This window comes from Nannobrachium achirus (genome assembly GCF_963921795.1).
Source record: "Nannobrachium achirus genome assembly, chromosome: 20".
NCBI lineage: Eukaryota > Metazoa > Chordata > Actinopteri > Myctophiformes > Myctophidae > Nannobrachium > Nannobrachium achirus.
Window position 1 is genome coordinate 12876076 of NC_137827.1, and position 15238 is coordinate 12891313.

General features: G+C 43.9%; 1 protein-coding gene across 1 annotated transcript in view; it reads left to right on the forward strand.

Moving 5' to 3' along the window:
- Window positions 1-15238, forward strand: part of arhgef10 (Rho guanine nucleotide exchange factor (GEF) 10) — a gene marked incomplete at its 3' end in the record, with an annotated part of 237513 nt that overhangs the window by 187091 nt on the left and 35184 nt on the right. The window contains exons 20-23 of the mRNA XM_080750837.1: window positions 3248-3363; window positions 7119-7246; window positions 10390-10490; window positions 11605-11726. Of these exons, the coding sequence (XP_080606963.1) occupies window positions 3248-3363; window positions 7119-7246; window positions 10390-10490; window positions 11605-11726 (467 nt within the window). The remainder of the gene's footprint in view (window positions 1-3247; window positions 3364-7118; window positions 7247-10389; window positions 10491-11604; window positions 11727-15238) is intronic.

Below are 15238 nucleotides of genomic sequence, written 5' to 3' on the forward strand. Positions count from 1 at the left end.
TATCAGCCATTATGTTTTCTTCAGATGTAAACAAACATGGCTGCCATGTTTGAAAGAATGGGTTGGTATGGGGGTTAAACATGCAATTTCGCGATCGCGATCATGCCTAACACATTTCTGGAGGTCCAAAAAACATTTTTGAAAAAAAGAAATTTTGAAAAAAAAAAAAAAAAAAAAAAAAAACGGCCCAAACTCGGGAAACTCGGGGTTGGCACAGCGTTGGTACCAATACAAACTCGGGAAACTCGGGGTTGGCACCATATGTGTTAATATGACAGATTGTTTTGTCAGAAATGTGTTGACACTTGGCACTCTCACATAAAGAGGAGGAGGTTTGGTCTGAGCTTCACATGGGTTTCCACTGTGCCCTGCCATCTCTGGCCAGGGAATGATGGAATGGTCACTTTAGCTTTGGGCCAAGTACTACAACAAGTCTGGAAATCACATTTTTGAGCGGTGGTCACACCGTCTCCATAGCGTGGCCGTGTGTGTAGGTATGTATGTATGTATGTGGGTGGGTGGGTGGGTGGGTCTGTCTGTATGTAGCCTCAAGCCTGTGGTGTAGTACCTTTTATGACCACACATGTTAAGGGAGGGGCGCTGTTTTCAGGCCAGGCCAGGCCAGGCACACACACGCACACGCACACACACACACACACACACACAGGGGGGGATGGGGGGGGGGGGGGAGGTGACGGTTGGTGGGTAAACCACCGCTCAGTTCACACGGGTGTGATTTTTCAATTGTACGCCTTGTGTTAGGCTGCTTTTCATCTTGTATTTACCCAGTACGGAGGATAGCTCCATTAGTATCAAAATGGATTTGATCTATTCTAGAGGGGAAAATAGAGCGGACAAAGTATAGAACACGGTTACGTAAATACACAGGGAATAAAAGGGATATTTCACTTTCAGACATGTTTGGGGTCATTTTAACGTCCACTCAGGCTTGTGTGAGCACCTCAGTTTTTAAGTTGCTTGATTCAGACACGCCCCTTTCCTATACAAACCCATTGTAAACGCCATTTTAACCATGTCGGATTAATCAAAAACACCCGTCCTTGGTTCTGGTGACTGGTGAACAAGATTAATGAAAGAACTAATTGAAAAACCGACCCCATCACGAATTAGAAAAGTAAATTAAATGAATATATAATGAAATTAATATCAAATATATATAAATACTGAATCAAGCAACTTAAAATCTGTCTGGTTGAGCAACCTGGTACAAGTACAGTATGTAAGTAAATGTACTTAGTTACTTTCCACTGCTAGCTGCCCCCAATGACAGATGAACCATGAACATGATACACAGCACCATTACACAAGGCTATTAGCTCAAATGACCCGGAACGCTTTCAAAGAAAGAACCCCTGCTCCGAAGTCTAATCGCCCCTGTTTGATTCCATACGAATCTGTTTGTTTGCTTCACTAGACCTACATCTGAATGTAAAGTACAGCCTAAGATGGCTATGATGACTTCAATGGAAGCCTGTTGACCCTGAAAATCTCCCCAAACAAAACTCGCCACCCATCACTGTCACACCACAAGCAGTCGCTGTATTTGAGTGTGTGTGCTCAGACGAGGGATTATGTCATTGATTTGCATTAGTGTAAAGTAACTAGGTACGTCGTACACGTACTTAAGTACTCTACTTGAGTACAATTTTACTTTAGTGGAGTATTCTCAATGTTACTTCAATACTTGTACTTCTACTCTTCTACATTTCTGAGGAAAATATTGGACGTTTTCTCCAAAACAGATTTCTATTACTAAACATACATTAACCACTTGAGCTCACAACCCGTTGCGAGGCAAATATTTTTATACATTTTGAAAACTTGAAATGAGAGTGGTACATTCTGAATAAGGGGTAGGCTTACTTATACTTTTGATACATTTTGATACCAATACTTTTGTACTTTTACTCAAATGAATTTTGAATTCCGGACTTTTACTTGTAACAGAGTATTTCTACACCACAGTACTGATACTTGTACTCAAGTAAAACATGATTGGTTATTTTTCCACCACGGAGCGTGCATGTGAGCCTGTGTGCTCTGGACGAGAGGAATCCTGTCATTGATTTGCCTCCTGTACACAAACACACAGACTCTCAGAGCCGGGGCATTCTGAGAATAAGAGCCTTTGTAAGCGGCAGAGGACCACCTACGCATGTGGACGGGTGTCCGGGGCCGGGGGGCGCAGCGGAGCGGGGGTAAATCACCCACAGTGCCCCCCCCCCCCCCCCCCCCCCCTTGACAGTCAGCCCTCTGGGAGAAGACTGCACTGGGTTGCCATGGAGATGGATCACCACCGAGGCAGACTCAATGGCCATTGTGGAAGAGAGTAGGAGGAGAGAGAGAGAGAGAGAGAGGACAAAATCAGAGGGAGCTCAAGGCATTCTGGTGCCAGGACCACTCAGGTTTAACTGTTTCTGTTCCCAGCGAAGTGGGTTTAAATAGTTTATGAACAAACACGGTGCAAAAGCGCTGTGTTGAAAACGGTCTTCACTCAGTGTACACATTAGTGCTGTGTTTTGTTACTGCGATCATCATTACATGGATTAAATGTTTAGTAGCTGTGCTGCTCAGAGGCGGGAGGTCTCTGCCTACGCACCTCGCTGTCCGTCAGCGAGCCATTTTTATACTCTCCCAGTTAAACTAACACTAGAGCTAGAGCTAGCTGCATAGTCGGCCAGCCCATGTGTAGTCTGCGTGCGTGCGTGCGTGCTTGTGTGTACATGGGACCCATTTTCCTTTTTGTTTATTTCTTTAAATTATGATTATTATTTCAAAATATTTTCTTTCTTTTTTGTAATAATATGAATATTTAATTTGTTCATATATTAAACCCCCTAATTCATTAAACATTTTCAAAATAATTTCATGAATAAAATGAATGTAAAGAAATCCTGTTAATTCCACATATTCAACTTAGCTTAGCTAAATAGCTGATCTAAAGCTACAATATGTTGCAAAACAATGCATCGTGAGCTTGTAGATATGCTATTTTCGGACTAACCATGCATGCGTCTATTGATCTCTGATTAGAAACTCTGCCAGTTTATTGCAGGACTTCAGTCATGGACTCACAGCTCATTGTTTCGCCTTGTCACACATTAACCGTTTTCCCTCTCCCTGTGTGTGTGCGTGCGTGCGTGTGTGCGTGCGTGCGTGCGTGCGTGTACCGGTATGTCTGTGTGTGTGTGTGTGTGTGTGTGTGTGTGCGTGCGTGCGCGTGCAGGTAAGCTCTACATGGGTCCTGGCCAGCTCTACCAGGACCTCCAGAACCTGATCCATGACCTCAGCCTGGTGAACCAGATCTCCAGCATGATCAGCAGCCTGAAGGGGAACTACCAGGTAACGCCCTGCTTCTGGTCGTCTTTGGGAGACCAAGGTACCCCAAACTAGGGTACAATTGGTCACTCGGTCAGTCGGTCGATAGGTTGTTATGTTGGGATGTTGTCTATTTTAGCTATTTCCGAAATTGGGACGCCAGGTTGGAGTGTTTTTTTTAAGATATGTTTTGGGGCTTTTATGCCTTTATTGATAGGAGAGCAGTCTGTCAGTCTGTCAGTCACGTCAGGCAGATCCTTTAAAACACATTTTTGGACACTGCTCCTACAGATTTTGCCCTAAAATTACGCAAAGCGGTGTATACATGTGACCTGGCGGTCGCTTATCTCCCGATTAGGGAGTCTTACTGGTTGATAGGACAGTAGACTGACAGGAAATGGTGAGAGAGAAACGCAGCAACGGTAGTCGGGATCTGGACTTGAACCAGCAACGCGTTGTCAGGCTACACTGAGCCTAAGTGGTATGCATGGACCGGTAGGCCAGCGGGCACCCCCAGGTTGGAGTGGTTAACTGTTCTCTGATTCTCTTGAAGTTGCCCAACTACAGGCCACAGCACCACCCTCTTCTCCAGCCCGACATAATCACATAAACACACACACACACGCACGCGCGCGCACACACACACACACACACACACACACACACACACACACACACACACACACACACACACACACACACACACACACACACACACACACACACACACCAGAACCCTTGCTGTTTTTACCTGACCTTCAACCTGCAGTATTTTAGACAAAGATGTAGTGTGACTCAAACAAAAACACCCTGAAAGCCATAATAGTTGCACAACTTCAAAAGAAATTTCAAATGAATCTCAGACATATTTTTTATTCATAACTGGCTGCGCAGGTCACAGTGTTTTTTTTTTTTTTTCCCAGGTGTTTTATAGTTCAGCTTTGTTTGTTTCACGTTTGGGAATACAAGGTAAACAGACCTCTGTCTGGAGCAGGACCCAGACAGACAGACAGACAGAAAGACGTGGGACGGACGCACACAAACCGTCCTCTGTCTGTGGTTTTCCCAGGAACTTTCACAATCCAAACTCATGGAGTTGCACCTCAGGATTCCTCTGAGGTTGAGCCACTGCCTGCGTGCTGCAGGCTGGCTCTGTGTGAGCACTGCAGCAGGCTCTGTTTGTCCACATGTCCCTCAGGACTCCAGTTTGTGCCGTCCTGGGGCCACATTTAACATCTTTATTTTGCGTTCACATTTAACAAGAAAATCTTGAACACGAACCACGGTAGATGCACAAACTTGGGGAAACTCAACAACGATGTTTCATGGTACAGATCAAGCCCCCAGAACGGCTTGTAAACATTGAAGCGGCCGCCCTACTGGCCAAGGCTGGAATTTCAGGCGGGGTGAAAAATACATGCACGAGCATAAGAGCGCGCCACTGGGGTCTACAATAGGGTTCAATCGACGTCGACGTCGTTCGTGACGTCAGTACGTCTCGACGTCAAACATTTTGGCCTCTAGGTAGAGGCCAATTTCCCCCAGAATTAGCTACTTTTGCATGCTTCAAAACGCCACTGAGCACTTGCATTGAAGTGAATGGCTGGGGGCGGGGCTGTCCGCTCTCTATTATACAGTATATATACTCTATGGTACAGATCATGGGTACTGGAAGCATCACCTCCTACATATACATATGGCGACTGCCAATTAGCACAGACACCGAACATAATTTTGCCACTGCCTTAGCTCTTGGCTTGGGCATTCCTGCAATCTGCAGGTCTCTCACAACTGATTTATGCTGTCAGGTCGCAAGTTACTATGAAAACCTCCACCAGCTGTCTGTCAGTGAGTCTGTCCGTCACCTCACACTTTTGGCCCTACTCTTATCTCCGGCACCGTTGTCCCTATCCATGCCAAACTTTGCACACACACTCCTAGGCTGGCAAACCACAACCTCCGCCCCTGATTTCTCACATGCCCCTCTTTTAGCGCCACCAGGAGGTTGCTTTTAGCAGACAACATTATGCGACCTGGCGGTCGCTTATTTTCCGATTAGGGAGTCTTACTGGTTTATGGACATTACCGAGGCTTCCAAATATGAATACCAGCAGTTTACTTTTCTAACCAAGCTGTATAATAGCGTCCTTAAGACGTTGGTACTTAAGCACCTTGGTAAGGAATGCTTCTTCCAGACTGTGGTCAAATGTACAAAAAACAGGAACCGCAGTTACACAAACACACAGAGACTTCATACACATACGTTTCACTGCACGCACTTACAGTAGAGAGACATCACGTACATGCACATACACACGCACGTTTGTATTAGAAGGTATCACATTTTTAGGACAGCACTGAAAGAAGCTGTACTATAGCTGAAAAACAGCTCATGAAGGCCTTTATTTTCATTCGTGTATATAGATCAGCTATTTTCCTGTGCGTGACACTGGTGCGAAACTAAGTACACGTATAGTAATATACTGTACAGTACCTAAGTACTCACACACACACACACACACACACACACACACACACACACACACACACACACACACACACACACACACACACACACAGGCCTGTCTGTGCAGCTGAGCTGGAAGTGCACAGCTTGTGTTTGTGCTGCGCTGTGCGGCCTGTCAGAGACCCAGTGAGAGGAAACAGGCAACAGAGAGACGTGTGTCTCCCTCCGGATGCAGGGAGAGAACACGGGGAAGAAGAAAGGCATCTGAAGGGTGAAATTGGGCCTGATTTAGACTTGCAGTGTTATGTAAATGTCACCACTGACCTGTACTGTGGGTTATTGCGACCGAAGGTTGCAGTTCACTCTGAGAAATGTCACAGCTTGTCCGCGTCCGTCCGTGTAGACGTGAACAAATTTTTTACGGTCTATGGGTTTGTCGCTCTGACATCATGCTCTGATGTCACTGATGTGATGCTCTGCACAGAATCCCTTTTATGCCCATATATGGAGCCCTGATGTCATCAATTTTAATGATGCCCTGTTAGAGAGATCCCTGTGATGCCAGGGGAACAAATCCCTTTTATGCCCATATATGGAGATCCCTGATGTCCACACTACACAGCCCTGATGTCCACTTCTGGCTTCACTGTGATGTCACACTAGCAGAATCCCTTTTATGCCCATATATGGAGTTCAAGGTTAGGGCAGGGCAGGGTATTAACACAATGGCCGCCAAGGTTTCTAACATTTCTAGCCGTTGCTGGTGCCGCCGTTCACTTGCGCTTTATTTTGAAGAGCCTCGGAAGCTTCTTGCGTGTGCACGTGAGTGTCCACTGACGATTTAGGAAGAAGATCTGTTTGTTTACAAATGCTCGCGGAACTAAAATCCAAACCGGGGCCGACCATCGCGGTATAGTGTCGCCGTGAAAACAAGCAGATCTCTGCTTCCCTGGCGTTCTTTGCACCTTATTCAGAGATAAAGCTGTTTATGTTTCAGCATAGAATAGAAGTCAATGCAGCATAGACGCTCCATTTTGCTTCTGTGCTTGTCACGTTATGACGTATGCACGAGGGTCTTTCACAGGGCACGCAGGATGCATGCAGCATGCACGTAACAATGTTAACCCTTTACTCGTCTGTGGACGAGACAACTGAGTTTTGGCACAGCGACCTCCGGTGGCCTTGTCTCGTTACTGAACGAGTTTGGCGCACGTTGTGTTAAAAGAGTCTCTCTCTCTGTCTGTCTGTCTCTCTCTCTCTCTCTCGCTCTCTCTCTCTCTCTCTCTCTCTCTCTCTCTGTCTCTCTCATCAGAATGTGAATCCGGTGGTGGCTCAGGACTGGGTGTCAGGTCTGCAGAGACTCATCCTGAAGAAGGAGGAGGAGATCCGAGCAGCCGACCGCTGTCGAATCCAACTGCAACTACCTGGAAAACACGACAAGTCTGTACACATGCACTACACACACACACACACACACACACACAAACACACACACACACACATACACACACACACACACGCATAGGGCTGTCACAATTATTACGTAATAATCGTCTAATCGCAGTTATTTGACATAATCATGATTATTTTTCATAATCGTCATAATCGTTTCCATGTTGAAAGATTGTCATATATTACAAAAATATATATATATCTAAAATAGTGGATGCGACGCGTTGTGAGCTTGTAGATCGGCTATTTCCACTATCAATGTTCTTTTTTAAGTATAAAGTTGTCAAACATGTCAGTAATTTCTTTGTATATTTAGGTTGTGTGTCATATCTGCCATGTGCAACTTCAAAGCCTACAAGCCAAACAGAAATGTAATTGTCAACGACAAAAACACATTTAAATCGTTAATCGCAATTATTTGAGTGACAATTAATCGTCATGTGAAATGTCATAATCGTGACAGCCCTACACACGCATGCACACGCACAAATATGAGTACGGTACACGTGCATGCACACACAAAATAATAACACGTGCGCTTACAAAGAGTACATGCATGTTTGTACATGTATTATACATGTTTTCGCATCAGCCTTTGTCATCTCGTTAAGTGTCCTTCAATTGCCTACATTGTTTGTATGTACAGGCCCATGTGCGTGATTTGTACATACGTCTGCGCGTGTGTGCATGCATACGTGCGTGCGTATGTATGTATGTATGTATGTGTGTATGTATGTATGTATGTACAGTATGTACCTGTATGTATATGCATTGATTGGACTTCTATGTTGTATTATGGCTTTGTTTTTATGTTTTTCCCTTTGGTACATCTTTTTTGGTATTGGCCTAGAACAGATTTTGACTTGACTTGATACACCCACCCACGCACACACACACACACACACACACACACACACACACACACACACACACACACACACACACACACACACACACTCCTCTCTCTAGCTATAATCTGTCTCTCTCAGAGGCTCACAGAAATATCTGTTTAATATATTATACCCATTTTACCCCCCCCCCCCCACCACAACACACACACACACACACACACACACACACACACACACACACACACACACACACACACACACACTCACACACACACTCACACTCACACACAGTAGCAGTACAGTACATTTATATCAGCACGTCCGTCCACCAAATCTAATCTGATCTCACACCATGACAGCTGTTACACACACACACACACACACACACACACACACACACACACACACACACACACTCTCTCTCTCTTTCTCTTCACCCCCCTCTCCTCCCATCCCTCCATCCCTGCTGCATTTAGCCAGTCAGATTATCTGCTGGTATGTTTAGAAACACAGCTGTGTCTCTCATTCCTCCCTGATCCCTCCATTCCTAAACACTTCTTCTCCTTCTCCTTCTCCTCGGGATGAGGTGACGTGAGAGAAGATGCATTCCATAGCAGTGGTGGTTCTCAAAGTGGGGTCCAGGGACACCTAAATGTTACTTGAGGCAGTTCCAAAGGGACCCTTACAGGCCTGTAACTCAGATAGTGTACAAAATATAAAATTGACACATAATCCATTTGGTTGCATTTGGACACTCTCAGAGTCCTTTATTTAATTTTATTTTATTGTATTTTCTTTTAGAGCCAACCATGCCATAGAGCAGTCGTTCTCAAACTTTTCATGCCGCGACCCCCAAAATAATCATATTTGAACTGTGGACTCCCCAACCTGACGAGCACTAAGAGTTGAGGTATTAGATTTTGTTTGACACGGTTCTATTGTGAAAATAGCATATCTACATGCTCACAACGCCTCAAGTTGCGAGGCGTTGTGGGCATGCAGATCGTCTATTTTCTCAATGTCTGCCTCTAATATTTGACAATTTGGCCAATGTTTCATTTGTTATTTTAGAGGTATTAAAAAGTCACTTTAGAAATGTGCAGATACCCTCTACAGACTTGAACTTTATGTTGGTTTGTTAACTGTTGAGTGAGAAAACAATGTTAACATTAAGCTGGGGACCCCCCCAAAAAATGTGGGGTCTCAACCCACATGTTGAGAACCACTGCCATAGACAACCAACCTCCCTCCCGGTCGGACACACACACACACACACACACACACGCACACACACACACACACACACACACACACACACACACACACACACACACACACACACACACACACACACAGGTTTGCAATTACTTGTGGGGACATTACACATAGTCTACTATATTTGTGGGGACATTCCATTCATTTTTAACCCTAACCCTAACCCTAACCCTTAACCTAACCCCTAAACACCTTTTGGGACACTAAAATGTGTCCCCACAAGGTTTTTTTCTCCGATTGTACTATCTTTGTGGGGACATGAGGTCCCCACAAAGTAGTAATTCCCTGTCCACACACGCACGCACGCACGCACGCACGCACTCAACTTGCTCAGCAACTCTTTCGGTACAAGACCTTCTTCGAGCATGAAGAGGTTCTTCAGTACGGAAACAGTGCTGCTAATGACATGAAACAGTTTCTCTGTTGAGCAAGTTTGAGCAGTGCGGTTCAGCCAGGCGTGCGAAAGCTTATTGATGTATAATGACTTGTCGCGTATGATGAATTATGCTGTGGTGTTTTACAGTGGTGTAAAGTAACTAAGTAGATTTACTTAAGTACCCTACTTGAGTATTTCCAATTTCCAGTACTTTACTTCTACTCCACTACATCTCGGATACAAATATTGTACTTCTACTCCACTACAATTATTTGAAAACTTTAGTTACTAGTTACTTTGCTGTTATAAAATTATAATGTTATAAAACATACATAAACCACTTTAGCCCTATTTCATACCTAGGCTGTTTGAAAATAGCTCACAACGTGTCGCGATGCGACTCGTTGTGAGCTTGTAGATCTGCTATTTTCAAAGATTTTGTACTTTTACTTTTGGTACCAATTTTGATGCCATCACTTTCATACTTTTACTCAAGTACATTTTGAATTCCGGACTTTTACTTGTAACAGAGTACACTTACATTGCGGTATTGATACTTTTACTACAAACTGTGAGTACTTTTTCCACCACTGGTGTTTTATGATGGAGGGTGTCTGTGTTGTGTTCAGGTCCGGCAGGCCGACGTTCTTCAGTGCTGTGTTCAACACCTTCAGTCCCGCCGTCAAACAGTCGTGGATCAGCAACCTGCAGATGGCCAAGCTGGCTTTAGGTACGTCTGCTCTGCTGTACGTGTGTGCTGTAAATCAGCGGTTTGCAAACGTTTTAGCTCTGGACCCAAAAGAGAGATTTGATGTCTCCCTCGGGACCCAAACTAGTGAAAATTGCAGATCTACAACCTCGAAATGTTTTATTACCTCATAGATCTGCTATTCACAATAAAAAAAAATCTCTCTAATACATGGATTTTTTTTCTTTACACTTTTTTTAATGGTATTCTTTAGAAAAAAATGCTTGAATTAGTTTTTATGAAAAATCGTGAATTTCTGGGGAATAAAGAAAAACGTTGGAAATAACAATTCAAAACAAAGTGTAGTAAACCAAGAATAATGGGGTATTTATTTGCGTCCCATAAAGATTGATCCGCGACCCACTGTTTGGGGAAACAGTGCTGTAAATGGTTGGTTTACTCCCAGCAGCACCGGCACGATGCAAAATCATTTAACCACACGATGAACCCTAGCATCCCTGTTCTGGGACGAACGATCAAAGAAAAACGCTGATCTACAAGGTCACAACACGCCGCTACAAGTCGAACGTAGCCCGACATTTGTTGTAGAGGTAAATAAGGACGAGTCCTAATATGTCTATCTGGTCAATGAAGGGTTTTCAGTGACAGTAACGTCGAGTGATGCTTGCGGCAGTGATAATCTGAACGCTAACTTCACAGCAAACATCAATGCAGGCTTTATTGTTTATCATCGAAAAAGTGTGACAAAACGAAACAAAGAAAGTGTGGTTCAGGTTGATTGTCAAAATAATTGTGTTCGACGGGATGGGCAGCCGATCTCTCTCTTGTGGATCGAAGATGAGGGCTTCACAAAGCGAGAAAAAAAAATTGCAACTGCAAGAAATTACTGTATTGTGAACGCAGCCAAATGAATAGTTCCAACCATCATCCATCATGCACCGTCGAGCCTTGAGAATGTACATAATTACTGTGTTACTTAGGGCATTGTGCGTGCGCGTGTGTGTGTGTGTGTGTGTGTGTGTGTGTGTGTGTGTGTGTGTGTGTGTGTGTGTGTGTGTGTGTGTGTGTGTGTGTGTGTGTGTGTGTGTGTGTGTGTGTGTGTGTGTGCGCGTGCGTACGTGTGTGTGTTTAACAGAGGAGGACAACATGCAAGGCTGGTTCTTTGCGGAGGAGGATTGCAATCAGATTAAGAAACAGAAACACCCTCTCCTGTTGAGGCAGATGCCTGTGGTCATGTCTAAACTACAGGAGTTCAAGGTGGGTCTCGTCTCTCCCACACGCACACACACACACACACACACACACACACACACACACACACACACACACACACAACACACACACGCTCTCTACCACCCACCACACACACGCACATACCGGTACACACTTACAGTACATACACAGGGGCGTCACACCAAATTCTGGGCCCTGGGTACAAGGATTCACTGTGGGCCCCCCATGAATGTTAACTATTGAAAAATAGCAGATATACAAGCTCACAGCGCGGCACCGAGTGCCGCGCTGCAAGCTTGTAGATCTGCTATTTTTTGAAAAATTGTGAAAATGTGTGCAAGAAACCCATGTTTCCATGTCAGTGATGCTCAAACTTTTTCATGTGAAGGACCCCCAAAATGATATGAATTTGGCCACGGACCCCCATCTCAAAATATTTAGTTCCAGGGACTACCCCGGAGTTACAAATGTTCGCTTAAAAAATATATATTCAAAGATTTGCACACATTTTCACGACTTTTCAAAAATAGCAGATCTACAAGCTTGCAGCGCGGCACTCGGTGCCGTGCTGTGAGCTTGTATATCTGCTATTTTTCAATAGCTAAAGTTACTAGGGCCCTTCCACCTTGGGCCCTAGTAACTCAGTCCCACTTTCCTACCCCTTGTGACGCCCCTGTACATACACACACACTCTCTACCACACACACACACACGCCTCTATTACTTCTAGAGCACGACTGATCTGTGGATACATTGCTGCTTGTATCTCCAAGTGTCGCCCAAAAGTAGTGGAAATAACAGTGAGCTTGTAGATCGGCTATTTTCACTACTTTAAAGTAATCATAAAAATGGACATAAGGTTTTGACTCGACTGCAACGATATTAAACATCAGAGGAAGATCATAGAAAGAACAATAGCGTCAAATCATAAAACTAAACAAAACACTAGGCAAGCATTATGATTATTATTATATGACACATAGCTTAGACATAAGAATAATCAGCCAAATGCCGCAGATTATGCGGGGGTCACATGTTTTGCCTGCATATTTTCGCATATTTAGCGTAATTCACAATGTTTCGCAGATTTCGCAACTTTTTGCACTATTCGCATGAACCATTTTTCGCAACGTTTTGCATATTCCACAACTTTCCGCAATTTCACCGCATAAAATCACATAAATACCCACAGATTTCATTGCAAAATCAAGGATTTTTGCCCACATAATCAATGATTGTAGTCTGCATAATCAAGGATTTTTGTCCACCCACCAGAAGGTAGTGAGATACCACAAACAACACCCGTCCAAAAGCTCTGTGGCCAGTACGGGGATCGAACCCGCGACCTTAGCACCACGCTCTAACCAACTGAGCTAACCGGCCCTGTTGACCTGTGACCCTAGACTCGGCTTACACAAGTGGAATGTAGCTTCTCGGTTCAGCTGATAGCTGTAGAATATACTCTCATTAAGTCTATGCAATGTGTTTGATCCTATGGAGTGAGGCCGGTTAGCTCAGTTGGTTAGAGCGTGGTGCTAATAACGCCAAGGTCGCGGGTTCGATCCCCGTACTGGCCATGGAGCCTTTTTGAGAAGCAGACTCACTCGCTTCTAGCTCTGTGATGCTCAGTCGTGGCTGGTTATCTGTCACTACAGACAGTTGTGTGTGAATGACATAATGCTTTGTTGTGTTCCACAGAGCTGTACTATTGTTAGGAGTGGTGACTGGCTGGTGAGTCAGTTCACTTACTTCTCTGTAAGGCAAGCAGCAGGCTGGGAGAACAAGCTGACACCAGGCACTATCACACAATAACCTCTGAGGTTTATTAAGCACAAACAGAGGATATATATCGTTGCTGTCGGGTGAAGATTTTGCACGTCCAGAACTGAGAATATCCTGTGTTCCAATAATGGACCTAATGTAGTTATTATTTAGTTTAAAAAACTAAATCTGCTACTTTTGTGTGATACTGTAGTATAACAAAATAGGGCGTTGTCCCTTATGTCTTGTCTTGTTATGTCAGTATTGTTTAGTGTTTAATGTTAAAGATGAAAAGTAGCTTATGCTAACTCCGGCTAGTTTACGCTTGTGTGTTAAGGCCTGTCCATACTCTCTCCGACCACCAAACTTTTCGTCGGAAAGGTCCGGTTCAACTACTCAAATGACGTCACTCTCAAGTTCTGAAAAGCATTACCCTGAATTAGAGTTTGGAAAGCTGCACGAAAAGTTCGGTGGTCGGAGAGACGGAGAAAGTATGGACAACCCTTTATCCGCATGTTTCTGTTCATCAACTGGCACTGTCCCATCATAATAAACAAATAAATTAAACAAAATAATAATAAAAAAGTTGAAACATGGAGATAAGATGTTGAATACATTTGCAGAGGATTGCTGGACGATGTGAGTCATATCTCATGTGAGTCATAAAGCGAAGCTAGACAAGGCAGGACAGGAACAGAGATAAAGAGAAAGATAATATGTACGCGAACTCCTTATCTATACGATTACACAACTTAAGAACTATTAAGTATTGTTATAATGTTATGTCAGATGAGTTGTACTTCAACAACTCGATCCTGATAAAGAAGCACATAAATATCTATGTTGTTGCTGTCAGGCTCAAACCTTGTACCTCCATATTTCAACTTTTTTATGTTTTTATGAATGCTCTATTTTATGATTCAAAAGTAGCCGAACTACAAGTTCACACAGTATGTAGGGACGTGTAGTCAGCCTGTAGATGTGCTATTTTTGGCCATTTTTTAAAATGTTCAGTGTTTTTCGCCTATAATGACAGGTCCGTCTGTGGGGGTTACAAATATTTAACCAACGAAAAGTATTAACCATTGGACACAGGATATTTTTTCCACTTTCTGAAAAGGTTTCTTCCCGACAGCAACTGAATGTCATCCTATCCCCCTGACATGTCACCTTTAAACAAATGTCAGAGGAGCTGCATTCCATTTGTGACTGTAAAGTCTGGGGTCAGAGGACAGCAGGCAGGCCGGTTAGCTCAGTTGGTTAGAGCGTGGTGCTAATAACGCCAAGGTCGCGGGTTCGATCCCCGTACTGGCCAGTCAGCTTTTAGATGTATGTTGTTGCTCTATGGCTGTCTAAACCTCTTCTGGTGAGTTCAGCCTCCAGAACAAATATTAGCATTGAAATGAGTGGCTTTCACACATAAGCCCAGACCACTCAAATGTGTGAATGAATGAGGTGATAGCCTGGTGAATTTACATGTGCGAGGGGCATGTTAATGTTGTTTCTCCTGTCGAGGAGGGGGGAGCCTGCCCTCCTCCAAAGCTCTCTGAATACATTCATTCAACTTTTTTTATTTAGCTTTTGGTTATTTGGAAATATTAACTAGGGATGTCCGATATTATCGGCCAGCCAAGTTGTTAATTGTCGTACTTAACATTCAGGGCTTCTTTTATGGGTTATGCCTACAATACTGCTCTCAGTAAAAAGGAAAAGACTACATTTCCCAAGAATTGAAGTTTCTACCAGCAGGGTGTCCACAGGTGTACTGCCAGTGA